Consider the following 22,742-nt stretch of genomic DNA (forward strand, 5'->3'; position numbering starts at 1 on the left):
ACAATGGAGAACTCAATTTTTTAGCCACCACAGCCTCGCAGTGTGTCCTTTCCCGAGATTCCCTCACAGCTGTGACCACGGTGATGCTGTGACAGGAAGCAACACATCCTATCAATCCTGCAAACACACGACAACTTTGTTCCAACTGTGTTCCTACAGTAAGCTTAACCAACTTGAACAACTTCTCCAAGGAAACTTACAACACACTAATCCTCACTGACAGATAGGTCTCTGCCATGGAAATACTGCCTGTGGTACCCTGGTATTGTAGAACACAGGGATATCTCTTTTACCTCAGCTGAATGAATGAAGATGCTACAACACATTAAATCTGGACTGAGTAGATACAGAAGGATCAAGATCTTTATTTAGCAAGTGTCAATTGTTACTAGACAAGGTAACCTGGAGGTTTGTCTTCTACCTGGAAGAGGAATAGAATAATCTTCTCCAGAAAAAAAATGAACACAAGTAAAGTTCAGATTCAATGCATTGCAAAAATCTTCATTTACTGAAGGACTCTTGCAGTCCTTTTAAACAATTAATACAGATTTTCTTTACATCCTGCAACAGCACATCAGAGATGGTATTTCCATGGTGCTCTAACACAGCATTAGTTGTCTAATCTGGAATATGAGCCTAAGTATGCACAACTGTTTGAGACACTAATTTTACATAAAGGGTCTCTCAAAAATGCTCCTGCATTGCAATGAAAATTCAATGTAAATCAGCAGAATTTTATCCTTTCTGTAGCTGTAATCTTAAAAATGTTAGAATTTCTGATGCAACACAGCAAGTTTGTATTATTTGTATTAGATATTACTGGACATTGTTAGGTATTTTTACATCACAATAAGAACAGCAACAGAGAACAATTTCCCCTAAACTATCATTGCATCACGCATGATGATTTACATGAACATCCCACAGATTACCCAGAACAACTTGTCTGGTTTTGCAATGGTTTGCCACACATCCCTGTGGTAACATAGTTTTAACCCAAGATTACACGGCATATAGCCATGAATCCAAAACCCCAATGTGCATTTAGTATGCACTGCACTAACTGGTAGAAAAAAATGTTGTCATATTAGTTTTGTGCTGGCACAAATGCTGTGCCACACTACCACATCTCATTTACTGTTTGCCATTGTTTATAAAGAGGTGGCTGCTTCCTTTCATAAAATTACTAACAGCAGTAGAACTAGGCACATATTTACAGAGTAACTTGGTGTGAAGCACTGCCCCTAAAAGCAAGCAAATTTTTTTTAGGCAGTGTCTTTATTCTTTTATAGAGCTCTTTTCTTTGTCAATAGGCAGAACAAAAAGTCTGTCAGGAAACTCTGCATTTGTTATCAGCTCATTCTCCTTACATGGCAGTACTGTAAATATTTTTCTTGATTATCACCCTTACAGTAAATAACTTTGAAGGTGTGATTTAATTAACAGAAATGCCAATATTTCACAACTTTTGCCTACTTTAAAAAAATCAGTAATAGAGAAACCCATGTACCAGGAAACAAATGACCAGAGGTAGTGAACTAAGGTCTACCAGGCAGGGTTCAAGATCACTTAGGCTGGATGACAGCTGATATATTTGCAGTACAGTTCATCTGCTTTCTTATCTGGTAAAACGTTCCATAATAAATCATAATTTATTGCATCTTTTGCAACCTTGTCAAAGGGCACACCTAAGATTTTTGCTTCAGTAATAAATTCCACCCAACTGTGTACAGGAATTCACTTGACAATCTGCACATAGCTAAAATATTTTGGTATTTTTTAATGCTAGCACCAACAACTCATCTGTTTTACGCAACACAACATTTACTTTCAACTAAATTCAACTACGCTTAAAAACCAACAGGAGATTTTAAAGTAATTCTCAGGGACACAACTAAACTGCTCATGAGGCTGGTCATGTTTCTGTATATTGTCTGTAAAAAGTACAGCAGAAACAAAACTTTAGATCAGCCCCGAGTCTTCCATATTACTATAAACAGCATCCAATTGGAAGACTCCAAGCAAATATTTATGAAGATGGATGGTTACTGCCAGGGCGCTTCAGATTTTGCAGGTTTGGGTTTTTTTACTTATTAGCAATTAATCAAAAATATGTAGAGAATAACCATGTCATTACAGCTTGAAGTTCAGCATTGTAAGACTCACCATCTGCATGCAAGATCACATGTTAAAATTGCATCTAAATATGCAGTAAGTGAAGGGCTCTCTAGGATATGTGGTCTCATATCTTTTTCATTTCTAAAGGCACTGCCCAGCGTGAAAGAGAATTACTTTATTATGTAAGCGGAAAACTTCCAAAATAATTGATGCTTTGCTATTAAGTTCACTATCTTGACCTACTCTGAATATACCAGGACAGACACCTGAGATAGGTCTGTTTATTTTCTTCATATGAAACTCTTCTAAACACAATGAATAAAACCACTGCCTTTAAAATACTTCAAGTGCCCTATCTCCCTACCATCAAATTCTGTGTCTGTTTGCAGTCACACCAAACCATAAAATTCCAAGCAAGAGAAATCAAGAGAATTGTTTACCACTGTGTTTATGTGACTGGCCAAAGAATCCATAACAATGACAGTCAAAAAATATTTAGGAACAATAACTTCAAGCATCAACATTTTTCTATCTATGATGCTACTGCTGCAACCCTGACCTCAATTTGAAATGCTAAATATGCATTAGAGCAAATGGGGTTTTTTGTCATTATTTATCAGTTTCTGTTTAATGCTATTTCCTAATATTAGCAAAACAACTGAAATTAACTTGGCTGCATTATGAATAAATATCACCACATACCACTTCATTAAAAATCAGCATATGTACTATTATGCTTGGAGTAACCAATTAACATGTGTGAATGGCTAGGACTGAAAAATGCTTATCTTTCTAACCTTCTCTTCAGAGACAACTGTCTGAAAACCACACCTTCAAAACTAAAAGTTTCTTCTTTCAGGCTGAAAAATTCAAAATAAGTTCCGTTTTAGGTTTTTAACTTAATGATTTAAGTTTTGAAGGGGAACAATGTCTAACACCCATACATTAAAACCCAGTATTTTAAAAATCTCCATGACTGTCAAGGTCATAAAGTCCCTCAAAAGATTTATATTCAGCTTTGTGTAATACAAGAAGCTGTGTGTCAGCAGTGAATTAATGCATCCTTATCACCTATAGATTTTTGGCAGATACTGGAAAACTTCTTTTACTACAGATACTTGCGTCCTATTCTTGGACCACCTGCAGCTCTTTTTAGCTGCACTCTGCCCTTGGTTTTTGACAGGCTTGAATCAAAGTGCATTCTGGTCTCCTTCCTCCTCCCGGTCTCTCAAACCTTTCCACAGGACCTTGAATTCCTTTCTGGATTTGCATTTCCATACTCCCAAGTCACTACAGCATTTGCTGGTAGGTGGGCAGAGCATCCCAGCCTTTGAATGGCTTTTGCTAGACAACATGCTCTACTGGTCAGCATGTGCAGACTGCAGCTAACAACTACCACAGCTGGGATCTCTCCCTCTTTCCCTCAGCAGCTGAACAAACAGCGTATTTGTCTTTTAAGTTACAATCCTCTCTGGAAACTGGAAAACTTAACCTTTCAAAAAAAAAAATCTTGGAAAAACTGTAAACCCCAATTTTTCTGAGGAAAAAAAAGCATATACCATTAAAAAAATTGCTGTATCATGGAAATAACAGAAGATAGAAAGACAAAAGAAGCATAAAGAATGGGACACAATTAATGAAGCCAGAAAAACCTGCAGAAAAGAACAACGACCTATGCACTTCTTATTTGTGTGCTGTTCCTATCTTCTCCTCAGAAAGCACACTTTTAAAAGTACTTCTTGAAAAGACATTTGTGATTTTGGTTTGTTCTTAACTAGGTTATGTAAAAATCAAAGAAGATTTAAAATCAAAAATGTAGAACTGAACTCTGGGTTCTGTTATTCCCATTCAACTCACTCCTATCACTGCTTCCTTTAAGAAAAAAGGTCACAGAATGACTCACTGGTCACAGAATTACCCACAATCTACTCAGTGGAGAGAAGATAACAGGACCAGGGATGGAAAGAACACTATTATAATACACTCATTCTATTTTCTGTGGCATGTAAGCAATTGAGCAACTACATACTGATCAGATGTAAATTATGCAGAGATGTCATCAGCAAGTCACCAGTTTCCAAATCATCAGCCTCACTTCACTTGTGTAAAGGGTAGTGGTGTCTGTGAGAATCCATATGGGCAACATTTAAAAATTGGCTTCTGCTGATTTATGTAGCATAAAGGATCTTATCCCAGTGGTTTGCAAATGACATCTCTAAGGGCATCAGCAAGTTTCTTTTCCTTCACAAATACAATGACAAGAAAACCACTTACGTTCAACTTGATCAAACATTACTGAGAACAAGAAATCTCTTGGTGTCATGTAATATTCTCCTTCATATTCCAATGATGCAAAATGCATGAAGCGGTGCTTTCGAAGAGACAGCCTTTCATCCACGTCTGCATGAATGACATCTTCCTTCTGGAAAAGAAAAAAAATCCACCACATTTATACACCAAAGATGTCATTAGAAAAAATCCTATACCCAATCTGGATCAACCTCAGGATGCTGTGGGTAGCCACAACATAAAGCTACCAGCAATTGAAGCTTTTATGGCACAGTCTTACAGAATGACGCTTATATGATAAAGTATTTTTTGGCTTTACTGAGAGCATGGTTAACAACACAGGCTAACCAAATTAATGGCTGTATGTCACCAAAGGCTGCTCCTGCTTCCCACCCTCCTGCTCTTGGCTATGTGGTCCTGCACCTCCTTGTTTGCCAGCTCTGCTACTTCTTGGGCTCTGGCTGAGCCAAATTCAGCTTGCTAACTCTACAAAAAACCTAAATCCACCAAAGAGTAAATAGAATTTCTCCAGGTTAGTGGCTGGCTCAGCAGAGGGTGATATGTGCTGTGTATTCATGCAAATGACCCATTCCTGAAGTCAGCTACTGAATTGTGGAGCAGCTCCTAAGATGGGAGAGTAATGCTGTTCCAGCTTAAGTATGGGTCTGTCTTTCAGAAAAGTCAGAAAAACTGGAAAAGCAATGAAAACACCAACAAAGGAGTCAGAGATAATAGCACCAAACTCAAAGATTCAACTAGTCAAGCAAACAAAAAATCTCCAACTTCACCCTCTCCTCATAAATATTGAAAGCCTCAGGATCAAAACTGCATGAATTGACAATACTCTGATGAGCAGCACCAGCACTTACTGGCAGCAAAAGAGGACACAGACCCAGTGAAACAGAGATATTTACACTTTAGGATTTCAGAAATGGTAACTGACAACAGGAAAATGAGAAACTCTAAAATTCAGAACACACATTGTGTGCATTTGATCATAGGACAATCATGGGACAATTACCATCACATATTGTATTATATTATAAATTATTATATTTCTAAATAGAAGGCTTCAACTTGCCATTTAATCCTACACCTTGTACCTCTGTGTTAGCATTAAGGACTTGTTAAAATATTTCACTGAATGATAGGCTACAAGTACCTGTTGTAGTCAATTTTAGTTTTCCCTTGTAGCACATTCGTTTGCCTTAAACCTCAGGTTTCAATGAAGGGTGTGAGGGAACCAACAACAAGAAAAAACCCAAAATACTCGTAATTTAGATTTAAAACGGTCATATTCATATGCAAGGAAAATATAAATGCCTCTAAGTATCTGAAGCCAAGACTTGCTTTGGTTTAGACAGAACTGATTTAAGCTTCTTACATTATAGGGCTCTATCATGGCCTACAACCCAAGTGCACTGCTGCTGTTCAGACCTGCCTGTTCTGGAAAATACAAATCCAATGTAGCAACAAATGTAGCTTTATACTTTTTAAAACTTTAGGAGACAAGTGACTCTGTAATTGCTTAGTTAACAAGACTCAACAAATGCTGCAAATCTCAAATTAATATTTCATGGTTGCTGGGTATTAACACGCTGCATTCTTATTAAAATTACATCCTTCTCACAGTAACATAAGCAATCTTTCCCCAGTGGCAAAAAAAAAGGGGAAATGGTTTCACATTTGTTCTTTAACCAAAATTATGTAACAAAGAGCAATCTTTCTGCATAAATACAAAATAAAAAAGTTTAAGAGAAGTAAAAAGTGAATTCTACAACATGTTCAAACCAACTGGATTTTCAAGTTTTTTAAGTCTTGCAGGATTGATTTGAATTCTGTTTAAAGCTAAATTTGTTACTGATAACAGAACACTGAATTCCAGCAATCCACAATTTTAACTGAAATACACAGGTATCAGTCTCGGTCACCACCACATAAGAAAAATATTAAGCTGTTAAGAGTGTCCAAAGGAGGGCAAAAAAGATGGAGAATGGCCTTGAGGAAAAGTCGTATGTGGAGTGGCTGAGGTCACTTGGCTTAGGTGTGTTCAGCCTGGAGAAGATGAGACTGAGGGGACCTCACTGCAGCCTGCAGCTTCCTCATGAGGGGAAGAGGAGGGGCAGGCACTGATCTCTTCTGTGTGGTGACAGTGACAGGACCTGAGGGAATGGCCTGAAGCTGTGTCAGGGGAGGTTTAGGTTGGGTGTTAGTAAAAAGGTTCTTCACCCAGAGGGTGTTTGGGTACTGGACCAGGCTCCCCAGGGAAGTGGTCACAGCACCAGCCTGGCAGAGTTCAAGAAGTGTTTCCACAATCCACTCAGGCACACAGTGTGAGTCTGGGGGTGTCCTGTGCAGGGCCAGGAGCTGGACTCAATGACCCTCATGGGTCCCTTCAAACTCAGCATATTCTGTGACTCTGTGTTCATATATTCACATATTAACTCTGAAGAGTGCTTTGTATTTCGAAAGGAACCTATTCCCATCAGAATTACAATAACATGTGATTATGGACTCATCAAACCTCTTTCTTTTTGTGAAACTGGCATCTCTGATTTGCAAAACAGCCTTGGTTAACTTCTTATGAATGTCAGCTTCACAACTAGCACAAATGTGGATGAAACAGGATGAAATAAATCAGCTGTGCTATCTCCTACTTTTTTTTTCTAAGCTTTTGCAAAATTTCTGACATCCTGTCACTATTAAAGAAATTCATCATCTGCAAAGAACACCCTTCAGGACATGAGCACGAGCTCAGCTAGAGCAGCTATTACCTCATTTAAAAGCTGTATCCCTCTCTCTTATTCACTACTCTTTTCTTCACCAGTAAGTATCTCTCCAAGTCTTCAGTAAGCAGGGATGCCAGACCCAGCAAAGACAGCTGGGGTAAGGGACAGAGCAAGGGATGGAAATACAAGGGAAGAAGAAGAAAGCTCCTTTTTGAAAACAAAAACCTTATAAGGAAACTCCCATTTGTTCTTAGAAGAGAAAAATGTTTGAATAACTATTCTAATCATTATTCCAAGTGCCTAACCAAAGATTAAATTAAAAATATGTTTTGAAGAAAAGGCTGATTCAATCACTTAAAACTAAGATTGATCTTCTTTTGAAGTACCAATCTAAAGAGTGCAGAGGGAAGTAAGCTCTCTCTCCACAATTCAGTATCCTTCCCACTTCAATTAAATCCTGACTGATTTCCAAGTAGTTTTTCCTGAGTCATCCAATGAGTCCTTCAAAAAAGACTTGACATTCCTGACATTTTTTAAAACAATGTGAAAGCTCATTTTGCTCATAAAAATGTATGTATTGGGCAAAAAGCAGAGTTTTCCTCCTTAATTCTATTCCACAATAAGAGTTTCAAGTGAAGACAGGTATACTGTAAGAAATAATTATGTATTTAAGGCTGGACGTCAGATACTAAGGTATCTGTAATCTAACACCTCAGCAGTTTCCAACAGTGCAAACTCGAGGCAAGCAGGATACAAACCCTCAAATTTCAGAGGCACAGTGGGTGAGAAGAATCAATTACTATTACCACAAGATTCTTGTGAGCATAGTTTAAAATAACTCTGGGATTGACCTGGGCTTCTTTCTGCCTGTGCCATACAGGAGAACTCAAACCAGAAAGAGCTACATGGCATTAACAGTAAGGCTTGGGCTGAAATTCCACTCTCAGCTTGTTCTTCCAGGTGTGGGTCCAGCCAGGGCTTCAAACACTGGGTGTTCCCACGTGCTCCACAACATCCCCACAACCAAGAGAACTGAGAATGAAATTTCAGCTTTACCTTGGAATTTAGCTGCTTTTGTGGTTTTATGTCAAGCCTCCAGTGCCAATTTGAGAATGTGCATGGTAAAGCTAGGACAGCTGATGGTAAATTAGAATTGAATGACATGAAAAGGGCTCTGGGAGGATGTTGTACAATTGACGTGGCAATGGATCAGGAGTTGACCAGCCTTTGGCATCTACAAGCATTACCAAAGACTGTGGTTTCCCTCCTGGCTTCCTGCACTGAGAAATGCCTAAGGGCAACAACATTACTTCACACCATTAACTTTCACGTTGATATAATTAATCTGTTTATCGTCAGTCTCCCAAATTTTAGATACTATTGAAGAATTCACGGTGTTCATATTGTTCAATCTTTGGTTGGTTGTTGTTTGTTTTTTTTTTGTTTTTGTTTTTTTTTTTGGTTTTGGTTTTGGTTTTTTGGTTTTTTTTTTGGCAAGAGAAACAGCAAGTTTAAGTCAAAGAAACCCCTTATGTTTACTGTAGCTTTGAATCTATTTTTTTTTTAATTAAATAAAAATGAAGCATTACATAAAACCCTTAGCTGTATTTTTAGTAACACTGCTGGTCACTGTGATGTGAATTTTGTAACACTAATTCTGTATCCATTAAAAATCGAAGTCATTCTTAAGTGCAAACTCAAATATATGCTGCTGCTTATTAGAGAGAAATTATTTAAAAATATCATATGCACTTATCTCTCCCTTCCATTTCAAATTATGTCTTCCCCTTTTGTTCATTTTACTTTTTGTCCCTTTGCACAGAATTTGGTGTTTTAACATGCCTGTGCCTTTCAAGTTTCCTATCTTAATCTTTTCTGTTTATAAAATAGAATACACTTTCCAGTTAATTTTTTCCAACATAATTTTTCTTTCATTAATCTGCTCCTTTCCATACAAGCTACTAATTTTGTCTCTTTGTGTCCTTTCATTGCCTTTTTTTCTTCTATTATCTACATACCTTCCTTCCTTTTTCCTTGGGATAAATAAAGATATTTTAAACCTTTTTTTTCCCCTCCTCTGAAAAGAGGATCAATACTTATTTTTTTCCTTTCTTCTAATCTGGAAGAATTAACTTGTAACACTCATTTTACCTGCTACAAGAATAACTAAACAAATGTGTGGGATGTAATTAAAATCCAGCTGGTGCCAGCTGGATCTCTTGGAGCCTCGGGTTTGGACCATTAATTCACACTAGATCTCCAGCAGGATTTAGCAACTCTATATCGAATTTCTGTAAGACCGATGAAAATGTTGCAGTTAACTAGTGTCATTATTGTATCTCAATTTAACCCAATCCATTTTGAAATGTTCAAAACAAGAGAAAATGTAACTCGACCTCCAACTCCCTGCACACGTTACCATACCCAACACGCACACTAAATGCGCGGAGGAATAATGCTCAGAGCTGAATGTCTCCGTTTCATATGATGCAATAATTGATAGATGAAAAAGAGTTTTGACAAGAAATTCATTTGACAGAAATATGTGACTTACAGAAAGCTCAAGATCATAATATTTAAGAAAGCTTGCATAAGTATGTGCAAAAGTAGTTTGTACTTTTACAATAAAGAGCATGAGCCATGTCTTGATCAAACGCACCACTTACCAAAACCAACACCCAGTTAAAGAAATAAGATCATGACCAAAATGTTCTGATGATGTGAATTGATCTGTATTACTTTTTGCAACATTATGTTTTCTGAGTTTGCAAATCAATCTAAAGCAGGAGCATAGAACTCATAGAGAGAACATATTTCTCTGGAAATCAAATCTATGTATTTGAGTGACTGAAACTAAACAAAAAACTACATTACTAAAAGCTCTAACAGTCTTGAAATCCCTAAATATGAAAAGGCCAAGAGATTAAAAATACTTTCTCAGGAGCTACTTCTGAGACAGCAAACAGACTGCTAAAATAAGGACAAGAGAAGAATGAGAATGCAAAGTCTTGTGTCTGACTGCTCTTAATGGCCGAATATAAACACTTGAAAATCAAATGAAGCCTTTTCTGCAAACTAACAGGTGCCACTCCCCTCCCTTCTTTCAAATAGCTGCTCAGTCAGTTCTGCTGTGCTGGTACTAATTAGTGACGGTTATGTTTGAAGCAGCAGCTGAGGAGTTTATTTGCATCTAAACCCCTGCCATTTTGGGGTTTAATTTTTCTTTCCTTCTCTTTGCATTTCACTGAGTTCAGACTAAATTGTGCACACAGAGCAAATCTACTGTTACAAGCATCCACACCAAATGGAGAATTAACTCAAACATGAGGATAATACAGAAAACAGTCTCAGTTTATAAGGGTTTTTAATATCAGCATTTAATTCTAGAATTTCTGCCTTACCAAAGCTCATTTTTATACAGAAGCTTAAAACAAAGTAGGAAACTAACACATCCCCCCTAACAGAATATAAGGAAGGCAGATAAGGTACCCGAGCTCTAACAAGCCAGGGAAGCAGTTAATTAATTTAACAAACCATACATTTTCACCTCTACTTGCAAGTTATCACACCAGCCTGCTTACACATTCCCCTACTGAGGCTGGCACACCACTCAAACACAATGGTGCAGAAGTACTAAATACATACAGAGCAGCAGGGGGGACCACACTGATGCCTCAAAGACAACACACCCAGGAAATGTGTCCATAAAACTTTCTGGGCGAGCTCATTACATTGCATCTGACAGTCAGTAGACTTGGGTGAAATGTGTTGTAAGTACTTCTCACTGATCTTTCCCAGTCACATTCACAATTACGTGCAGCTAAAATGTGAAGACACTAATAAATTTATCTTTAAAAGTAAGAGGAGCTAGATATTTTTGAAAGATACTATGTGTGAATATGTAAACAATACACAGTGCTTAACTATGTGCCTTTAAAAGTATAGAATCATAGAACATATTGAGTGGGAAGGGGCCTTATCACCTAGTTCCAATTCCCTGCCATGGGCAGGGACACCTCCCACTAGACCAGGTTGCTCTAAGCCTCATCTAGCCCAGCCATGAACACTTCCAGGGAAGAAGCATCTACAACTTCTCTGGACAACCTGTTCTGCTGGCTTCACCACCTTCACAGTAAAGAATTTCCTCCCAATATCTAATCTAAACCTGCCCTTGTTCATCTTAGAACCGTCAACCCTTGTCACATGCCCTTATAAAAAGTCCCTCTTCAGCTTCTTCATAGGAAAGGTGCTCCAGCGCTTCGATCATCTTTGCACCCTCTCTTGGAGTCACTCCAGCAGGCCCATGTCCTTCTTACACTGGAGACCCCAGAGCTGGACGCAACTCTCCACAAGGGGTCTCATGGGAGAGTAGAGGGGCAGAAATCCTTGACCTGATCAAGCTGATCAAGCTTGTTTTGAAATGCCGTAATATCTTTATCTCCTTCTTCTCAATTCAAATGCTGTATGGAGCATCTCTCTGCACACCTTCTCAGGAGGAGCTGGTAAAGCCTTTAAGCCATCTGATTTTGCTTACCCTGAGCTTGCAGATCTTTAGGATTTTTAAGCTGATAGGACTTTACCTCTTAAGTGTACATTTGCTGCAGAAGGAAAACATATGACCTTTCAAATAACTGCTTGCTTTGATTGGGTAACTCAGATAGAGGCTCTACTTCATCTGTTCTGAACTACATCAAGAGATAATCCGTTTATTACCTGAAATTCAGTTTTAATTGCACACCCTTGAAAACAGGACTATATATGCCTGAGTTTGAGAAGCGCAACTTCAAGATGTGGGAAGTTTTGCAGTCCAACTCATGCCAGCTGCATGGTGCCATATATTTACCTGATGATTTATAGCTTTAAAAGGTTTTTACTGTCCTAGTGCTTGGTCCTGCAACAACTGTACGGACAGGAAAAAAAGTTAACTGCTTTAGTAGTAGGTGGTTGAACGCTACACAACTTCTGTTCTGAACAAGACAAATTCTGGACTCAGAGCTCATACAGAAGAATATAAAGGAGTAAATATTTAATGCTGGACATAGTGACCTAAGCAGAAGAACGTAAGCGAAGGCATGTTTAAAACCTAGACTGGGAGAAGATGACAAAAAGAGGAGGCAACTTTCCAAGAGGCAAAATAAGCAGTACATACTTAAGTTTAAAGGGATGAAACTCTGGGGATAAGGGAGTATGATGCCGTTTGAGTAAGTTTGATGCAGTAGACAGTCAAGTTACAAAGTAAAAAGCAAAGTGTTTACATTTTCAAGGGGTTTTTTTTTTTTTTTTGGTAATTAAACAAATGTATTATGTTAGCATGTAATGGTGGTGCATATTTAAACATATCCATGTTCATGTTTAATAAAAGGGATTAGAAACAAGATGGCTACTCTAATCTGTGTAATGGCTGAGGGAATGGGAATTAAGATAATGAGAAGTTTAGTAATAATTGGAGAAAAAAGAAAAGAACAGAAACACACCAGAATTTGTCTCACAAGCTTTTAAAAACAGCTCCAAACTGCCTCTGTCAATGGTTACATACACTTTCAAGAGTTCTGTATAACCCACGTTTGCAACAATGTGCCAAAAGTATTCCCTCAAGTCATTACACCGGTATGATATTTTACACACAATGTATGCGCCTCAAGGGAAACACTGTGAAAGAAATTGCCTCTCTGTCATCAGAGAACACTGTCACTTGTGTGTTTTCGAAACACATTTCAGAATATCCATCTTGTTTAAGCACTATTGTTAACATGTTTGCACATCCAAAATGTTTTAAACAGTGGCTGATGGCATGGTGCCTCCAACAAGAGTAGATGTAGAGGAGCCTTGGATTGCTGTATCACTCCTTGAACACGCTGTGCCAGACATAATTACGTAAATCCTGTTAATTTTTAACCTAGGTACTTGGTACTTGCTCTGCCAGGGAATTTTCATCATGACACTGAGACAGCATTACAAGAAATACACCCAGTGCTGCAGTTGCCAACTGGGCTACCACAGCACTGATCAAAAACAACCATGCACCAGCAGAACCTATGGATTTAAAACCATTTCTCTACCAAAGATAAGCTCCCCCCAAGTGGAAATACCCTGTCACTTCATCTTCCTGGACTAAGAATTGTGTTTCTGTCTAGAAGAGTAAACAGAATTCAGACAAAACCAAACAGAAGATGTACATAAGGTCTAAAAACACTTATCCGACACTACTGAAGAATGAAAAAAAAATTAGAATCTTAGCTATCCAACTACCATATATGCTAGCTGTCACCAGTTTCTGCAAATGAATGCTTCTATTTAATCAATCTGCAAAGACTTTAAACTTTTAAATTTGTGGCTGTTATGAATTTATCCTAATTTCAGTGTTTCCTTTTTGGGAGGCTCTGACATAAAGAAAAATGTGATGATTCTCAGAAGAAAGTTCTGCTGGCTCAGCTGAGACAGGAGCCCTGAATTTATTCTTCATGCAAAGCACAGTCTATGGGGTTGTGCTTTAAGCCCTTGTTTTAATCCACACATGTATTTAACAGTGTTACAAGTTACAAGTATGTTCACTGTACATTACACCAGTGAACATACCAGTTGCACACTCTTAGGATAGCTTTCTACAACAAAGCCACATAAACCCCCGTAAATACTGGTAAAGGAATTATGAGTTCTACAGTTTGTGGTTTGTTGGTTTTTTTAAATAAAAAGCAAACAATAAACATCCAAACCCACAATAAAATCAAAACACAACAGAAGAGGCCATTGTAACTACACAAGCATTTGTTATAAATATTCTGAAATGCAGAAAAATTCATTGTCTAAAATAAAGAAGACACCAAGCAGTAGGCAATACTCAAAACATTATTTCCTGAAGAAAAAAATATCTTAGTATCCTAGATGTGGCAGATTGCTGGAAAGACAGGAAAACTGCATTCAGAAAGTGTCAGAATTCCCTTCTGTGATAATGTGAACATTACAGAGCTAATCACATTACTCTTTCCCCCAGAAGCTTGAAAACTTCCTGAAGTGTGTGAGGGGGAAGTTAAGTTCTCTAAGCTTTTCTCCGGCCCTTTTATAATCAACTTGTCAAGATAAAGACATACACAAATTAAAGGGGAAAAAAAAAGGACAGATCTGTATGCTCCAGGTTCTTTTGCATAAACAACCAAATTGAAAACAAAAGGAATTCCTAACTGAAAGTCACAATAAACGTTTTACTTTACCAGAATTCTGTCAGGTTTTAACTCCCATTATTAGCTATGTCATACCAAGATATTTTCTCAGTTCTCAAGAGAGTCTGGTACTTAAAAAGGTGCCATAAGAGAAGGGGAGTTAACTGATTGGGTTGCCATAGAAAAGACTACCACCACCAACCGTCCTAAAGCATTCAACAGCATCTGGGAAGTGTGAAATTCTTCACTTTATTTCAGTGAACTAACACTATTAGATGAAACTTCCAGAGTAGCAAATTAATCAGGGAATAACAACTTGTAAAGAAAAGAAAATACAATATCTTTAAAGCTTTTCTTTCTGTCTTTTTTTCCCCTTTCCCTCCCCTTTATTTATTAAACATTTAGTCACACAAATGAAAAATGGCTAACAAGTTAGGCTCTTTAGAAGAGTGGTCAGATCTATGCTCAGAGGATTTAGCAGGTCCCAGGAGGTACCAAAACAAATATCCATATGTCCTGTAAGATTAATACAACAATAACAACAAAGTCACTGCAACCACAAGAAATGTTTATACTGTAATTAAGTTGTAAAATTATATTTATTTCTCCATAAAGCTGCTGACTTTTCTTCTAAACAAATGATTTGTTTTCTGTAGGAGTCATTGATCTTGTGACAATGTCACATGTAAAACCTGAATGTCTTAAAATACACTATATTTTCCAATGGCCAGGCATATTTTACACAGACTTGCTTATTTTTTTAAACTTTCTACCTATGCAGAAATTTTCTTCTACAGCATTTCAGTTTTACACAGAGATTATGTATGGAAAGACTGGATGAAGAGAGACAGCTAAAACAGTTCCACTGTGTCAATTGTTCAGAAAAACAGAAACCATAGTTAAAGTTTTATCTAAATTCTGGTATTCCAATTTACTAATGAAATATTTTCATCAGCACTAGTTTGTAAAAAATTCACAATAAATTCAAAATATTTGAAAAAAAAAAAAATCAGAAATTTAGAATTTCCCTCATTCAAAAGCACATATTTACTTTCAACTAAGCACACATTATTTAGTCAAAGAATTTGTGTAATAGCTGAAGTTTTCAATATGTTGCAAAATGCATCAGACACAAAACTGGCAAGGATAATCTTCAAACTTCCAGCACATTGATGTGTAGATGAGAATATTTAAAATCCGTTTGTGGCAGCCCCTAATAGAAAATCCACAGAAAACTGAACAGATGAGATATAGTTAAGGGCAACAGCACAAGGTAACAGAAGTTTGAGTTTGTTAAATTAATTAAATTTTCACGTAGACTGTATTTGCAAAGAGGTCTCACTACCTTTAAACTGGATATCAAGGAGATGAATGTGCAGAATATTAGATTCACATCAGAGAAATTCGAAAGGTTGCTTTTTAATTTAGAATTTTCAAGAGTTATCCTAAAAGCTGAACTCAGTATCAAACTCTGTGAACAGAGTAACACTGACAAATACTTATTTTAATTGGAACTATTAGAGAGTGTAAAACCAGTGTATTCCTGATAACAGTAGAGTTGTATTGACCCTTCACTTTTTACCAGTGTTTATAAATTCCATTCTCTAATTTTGTACTTTTCTTCTATAATGAAAGTTCAAGTATGTTTTCTAAATCCTCCCTTCAAAGCCCATCACTGCTGCACCTTCAGTGAGACTGCAAGGTCACAACCAGAACCAAAATTTTCTTCTCTGCAGCACCTGAATCGAGGAAAACCCTGTACCTAGTAGGTCATCCACTTCTCTGTGCTACATTCCTCTGTACCAGAGATAAAGTTGTTTTCAGCCATCCTGGCTGCACCTTAAACAGCTTTTGGAGAGGTTGTAGTACCATTTAAGCAGGTCATCAAGCATGTGCTGATTTTCTTTTTCAAGACCTCCGTAGTTATCAGTGTTGCTTCATTTATCAAATCTGTCATATTCTTGGAAGCAGACAGTGCTATTAGCACAAACCTTACATTTCCCTGGGAGGTCCAAAACTCCATCTGATGCAATTCTCTCTTCTCCTCTTAAAGGTTTTTAAGATTATCCTTATCTCAGACTTCTCTAGTGAAACAGTTTGACTGTGACATTTAATTCCAGAAGGATGAAATTATGTAAAACCCAGACTGAGTCAAATTAATGCTATCTTTCTCCAAGCTCTTCTCTCTCAAAAACAAAAAATGACTTCTCACACATCCTAAGACCTCAGGTACGTGTACATTTTTTCAAGACAGACTGTCTATTTGTAAATGTTTACAGTACTAACTAAAAGTAATGCATATTAGCTTTCTCCTGCTCTGCTGGAGAAGGTTCACAAGCCATCAGAATAATTTATGGTTTGAAAGCACAAAGGGATGATTTGATTTCTAGCTGGTACTAATCATCAACCACAAATCCCAGGTTCATTCTGGGGGTAGCACTGAAGGTAGTGGAGAGATGGGCAGAAACCAATTACAGGGTGGCTCTCACTGTGCTTAGGAAAAACCTTGTTCATTTTGAAAGACAAAAAGACATTTTGAAGGAGAAATGTGTACCTCCTAGGTCTCCACTGCATCTAGGGCACGGGCTCTGTCAAGCTCAAACGCTCCTTGCCATCATGCCCATTCAGGCATGCAGCCTTTGGGGAACACCTGCAGTGAAAAACGGGCCCCAGGGCACGCCTTACTGCAAAGAGACATACTCATTTAAGGCAATTACACTGATACCCTGCTTCTAACTGCAGAAAAAGTGCCTTAGCATCCCTTTGCCCAAGGCTCCATAGCATTGACTTAGTCAATTTTGTGGCCTGTTAGCAGATACACAGATTTCAGAAGCACTTTTCAGATAAACAAATAAATGCACACATACGCTGTAAGACTTAAGCCCATGTTCAGAACTGAACTCATGCATGTGTCTAGTGCTGTCTTGAAAGTACTTAAAAAACAGTTAAGGTTGAATTAGATCATAGATGATCTCAGAAGAAAGGAGGAATGACTATGCTGGGTCAGACCAAAGGTCTACCTTATCCAGTGGGCTTTCTCTTTCCTTATGGTCTGTGGCTGCAAGGTTAGAGCACTTCAGTGAGTTGGACATAGTATTTAAAATCCAATTGCAGAGTGTATGCATCAATTCAAGCATTGGTCAGAAGCAAATGCTTAGGAAGGAATAAAAATATTCTCCCAGTATTAATTTATTTTGAGCTCGGGGACATCCTGAGCTGGATGTGGTTTCTGTGTATTTAACAACCCTTGGCTATGTAAGTGCCCTTGGCACTTACCCAACATTTCGAGTCCATGCAAACTTCTCGTGCTTTAATGACTTTTGGCATGGAGTTTCACACATCTACTGCCTTTTCTGAAGAACTGCACAATGGATAATAGACCCTGGGAATATTAAGGTCATGTCAAATTGTATGCTAGTTTTGTGACTGAGGCAAACTTAAATATAATTGATTATTTCTTTCTCTAATATAGGTGTTTAATACACTTCAGTCACACAGTAGAGGGGAAAAAATATCCTAAGTACAGTTTCCATATCAGTTCATAAACTGCATTAAATAATAAGATGATATCACCACAATCTTATTCATTAATGACTTATCCAGGGATATAAAACTTTACTTCTAGGAGAAAATCCTATTTCTTTATTTCACTAACCAGGCCTTTAAAAATACTTTCACAGGCCACCTCTTAAGTCCTTTCTTATCCATTTTAATAAACATTACTTAATAGCTCTGCACACTGCCAAAATCCATTATCTTAAGCTGTAAACTGATAGCTGGAAAAAAATGCTTTAACTTCAGGCTGAATATAAGCATTGTGCCTGCTATACATTTTGTTTTCTGCAAAACTGCAGCTGCACATTTCAAATTAAACTATACATAGTTTTACTCAAAACTGATCTAGTTTCTCACACTTCAGTGATCTCATCAATCCAGCTAGAATTATTGCTGAACTGTTTTTAAGGTAACACCTGAAGCTCTTCAGACCTACGTCTAATGATTATGCAGCATGTCACTCTTTAGCTCTTAGAAACAATCTGAAATTATGTTATCAAAAGCGGGTCAAAAGCAATATGGTTGAAAATCAGACCATTTTTAAATTTAATTAATAAAGATTAACATTTTAAAATACATATTTGTGATATTTTTTTCCCCAGACTTCAAGCACTAATTGGGAGGGGTGTTAATAACAATATATTTCTGGTATCTAAACTGCAGAGATCCTACTGACTTAAAGATCAAGTTCTTCAGTGAGGTGACTTTGATAAAAACAAAAAGGGAAGTAAAACTGAAAGTAATAAATATGTCTAGAAGCCATGATCTATGAGGAAAAACTGAAGAGAGACACAGATATCAAGGCTGCTATTTTATTTTGAAGTCCTCCAAGTTCTGCTTCTGAATGCTGTCAGGAGCCTAAATCTGCCTTGCCATAGGCAAACCAGTGCCTGTCCTATGTGACTCCACCCCAGCTGAGATGAGTGAAGAGGCACTGTCGCACCCCAGCAATCAGAGCAGCATCCAGTCAGATTTTTGCTGACACACAGACCCTCTCAAAATCTCTTTTGACATGCACACCCACACTGCTTCTGATTATTCTGGTGGTCATGAAGACACTGGGAGCTGACAAAAATGGGTCAGCTGCCCTTTACATAAAAATGGCACTATCAAATGATCAGCAACTGGCTTTGAGGAGAAGCTACTTTCCAACTTGCACTAAAATGCCATTCAGAATTAACAGCAGAAGCAATGCTGCCATTCACACTGGTTTCATTTTGCTGTCTACAAAGCTCCCAGGCTTCATAACTCCTCCTTGGAGCTCCTCCACTCCCTTGGTAATGTATATGGAATTTGGGTGCCTGCTTATTGTCTGTTGCAGTCTCATGAATATCTACCCCAAAAAGCAAAATCACAACTGGGCTCTGTTGCATACCTCCTCAGAAGCCCTGAGAGAGAAATGGCCCCAGCACCACAAATAGAAGTCTACAGGAGAACTGTCCCTGATGCTGCAAATATGTGACAACAGAGAAGAAGCAGTTGGGACCAAGTAACTCCAAAATCTTCAAAGCAGGGTATCAAAATGGAAAAGGTTTCCTGAAGAAGTTAGCAATTTACACTAGGTTTGATAAATTGCTTTCTCTAACTTCAGTCCAGCGACCCACTGCATTTGGTTTAGATCCAAAGATGCAGACAGCTAATTTTCTCCATAGAATTGAAATCCATGGAGTTCTCTCTCATTTATTCACATGCTGTCTTACTGCTCCTGCAGCAGCTAGCTAGATGTTAATAGCTAAGCATCCCACCCAGCCAAGTGCTGAATCCTGAAAAAAGGGAGTTTTATTACTTAAAATACTTTAATTGCTTTAGCATATTTTTCATCTTAACTATAATTTTGCCACTTACACAAACTCTAAATGCCATATTCTTTAATATGCTTTGCCTTTCTCTCTCCAGTTTTTTTAATGGAAGAATCAGGACTGACTAAAAAGCATACGCTCTAGATCATTTCCAAACCTGTGGCAAACTGTTGTATGTGCATCATTATCCTGACATGGCTACTGCAGAAGCACTAGACAGGCAGCCTTACATTCTAGTTGCTGGTCTCTGAAATACAGAAAAGTGCTGGCAGAGTGAACACATTATTATTCCTAATACACAATACGAAGAAGTATCTGGGTGCTCCCCAATGTACTTAAAACTAGTCTTAGCAGACAAAAAAAGCATAATCTATAGATGAAAACAACGTGCCCTCCTCCTTATAAGTTGTAATAAGCTCAAAAACTATGATCATTCAAGTCGTAAGCCTTTAAGAGGGGTGGGAAGAGAAACAGCTTAATCTGCCTGCCTTCAAATTTAAAAACCTCAATCACAAATTTATCTAATTTGTCATTCCCTTGAATTCTTTTTATGAAGTCTATAGAATTTATGTATATTTTGTATTCCAACAGGATTTCTGAAATAATAATTTATTCCAGATCCTTTACCATTTTTTATTACAGTTCTATTTCCTCATTTTTAAGATTACTCCCAATTTTCAATCTGGGACAAAGCGAAGGATATATATACATCTGTTTTCCTAGATCATCTTCCCTAATCTTTACATATAAAATATTTATCTCTGTTACTGCCTTTTCACTCTTTCCCAGACGTTGTATTTCTTGTGTGGCACGTTGACCAATACTCTATACAGTATTCCAGATGGAGCCTAACACTCCCGTAACCGTATCGCCTTTTATTTTGTATTTTATCCCTCTGATACAACCTAGTAACTTACTTTCTTGCAGCTGTGCATAAGCCCCATGGTTTCAATGATTTTTCCACAATAACCTTCAAATCCTTTTCCTAGTCAGTGTGCTGAATGATTGTTCCATTGCAGCACACACAGTTTCCTTTGGTTTCTTGCTCCCAGACTAATTATTTTACATTTTTCCACAGTGAACCATGTTTGCCAGCTGCTGGCCCAGTCACCTAAACAGTTATAAATCCTTTTATATCTGATTGTATCGTTCCTAATTCACTGTTCTGAATTTTACTACAAAAAGGGTGGTGGGGAGGATAAATCTCTGCACACAAATATACATTAGTTATATGGGGGCCATATGCATGTGATCAGTATAATTAATCATATGGTTTTGCAATCTATCAGGCTGCTTTGCCCACCTCACTTGCATTTTTCCAATAATCCATCTCTGCTGGGACTACTTCGATCACTCCACACTTCTGAGCAGCTTCATACAGCTGCCATTAAAAAAACCCAAACAAACCTGCGACAACTCCCCCTTTTACTTTACCAAATGTAATCCTGCCACTTCAAATCACACTTACCTGAAGTTCAATATTCAACCTTGAATAGCCAGCAATATTCTGTCTAGGATCTGGGACAGGCTGATGGTTTCTTTCTGTGAACCCTTGAAGATGGAGGTGAGAACCAGGTTCACCAAATGTTCACAAATTCTACCTATCTAAGCATGCAGCCAACAGTTGTTTCCATATTCTGCTTGCCAGAAAACTACCAGAACTTCAAATAACAGCACTGTGTTTTCCAAGACAATTTTTAGTAATGTTTCAAATATTTTAACTTTCCCTCCCAATTACTGATGCAATATTAAAGGAGTCTGCTCGTTTCATGCAAATGGCAAATCAAGGATACTGACCACCATGTGCATATGAGGGGAGGGCAGATAAATGATGTAAGTTGCTACCACTCATACAGCCTGGTCTTTATATACAGTTGCTCCTTCTTTAAAGGAAGTCCTAAATTGCCACTTCCTTGTGAATTTTTAAACTCTGAAGGCTTGATGTAGAGTTTTCCACTGCATTAATGCAACAAATTATTTCCATTCCCAAGCTTGGGGAGTTACATAGTTTAAATGATACCCTACTTCCTTCTACCTCAATGGGCAAGTTACTGAACTCATCTAGTAGCTGAAAGCCTTCACCATCACTATATAATTTCATTGTGAAAGAACAAAGTTGAAGCATTTGCTCCTCTTCAGGCTACTGAGTCAGAAAACAGCACTGGCTAACAGTGCTATGGCACAGGCTGCTCTCTGTGCTATCAGCTTTAACAGGACTTGCAGGTTTCCACTATTTCTTCCACCCAATCCTTATTCTCTGCCTCCAATTCCTCTTTCATAAAACAGTATCACTACTGAGACTATCAAAGATGTTTTAAAGAACCATAAATTGTATGTTTGTGCTGCCATTCCTGTGGCATTACAAGAAAAATACTTTAGAAGAATAAATACTAGTCAAATCTAAGATGTATACTAGTACTGATTTGCTGACAAAAATGGTGTGGGACATAAACTAGCTTTGAAGACTGCATGCAGTGGAGCATCAGCATTTGGCAACATGCTACTTGTACCTACACTACAGAAATGCTGCAGAATAACCACCAACTCACAAATTATATGTGCTCTGCTTTTTATTTATAACAATTTGAAATGGCAGAATGTGCTTAAACAGATCAAAATAAAATGACTACAAGGTTCTAGTTTAATTATTACTTCTAGCTTTTGCCACAAATCCACTAAGGTTTCAGAATCTTACTCTAAATTTTGTCAATTGTCTGATATTTTTTGACTGGAAATGGTTTTCCACTCTATTTTTATTAATTTCAGGTAGGTTTTGGTTAGTTGTTTTTTAGGTGTTTTTTTTCAACACAAGGAAACATGAACCAACAGTTCAATGTTTTATTAGAAACCACTAGTATAAGTGGTTTCTTATACTACTTATACCACTAGTATAAGTATTAGAAACCACTAAGTATAAGTTATCTTCAAACAGAAGTTCAACCAATGAACAGAACTGTTCATTGACTTGTGGACTTCCCCTTTACACTGTCTGTTTACAAACTGCAAATACCATTTCCTCTGGCAGGGGCACTGAAGTGTGATATTGGTGCCACTTTTTAAAGTACTTAGGGTATTAAATAAAGTGCAAGAATTTC

At 37.6% G+C, this 22,742-nt stretch overlaps 1 protein-coding gene across 1 annotated transcript in view; it reads right to left on the bottom strand.

Annotated features, from left to right (window-relative positions):
• Positions 1-22,742, bottom strand: part of MICU2 (mitochondrial calcium uptake 2) — a 134,522-nt gene that overhangs the window by 56,662 nt on the left and 55,118 nt on the right. Inside the window, exon 2 of the mRNA XM_063394663.1 lies at positions 4,393-4,540. Within this exon, the coding sequence (XP_063250733.1) occupies positions 4,393-4,540 (148 nt within the window). The remainder of the gene's footprint in view (positions 1-4,392; positions 4,541-22,742) is intronic.

The sequence above is a fragment of the Prinia subflava genome, chromosome 3, assembly GCF_021018805.1.
Source record: "Prinia subflava isolate CZ2003 ecotype Zambia chromosome 3, Cam_Psub_1.2, whole genome shotgun sequence".
NCBI lineage: Eukaryota > Metazoa > Chordata > Aves > Passeriformes > Cisticolidae > Prinia > Prinia subflava.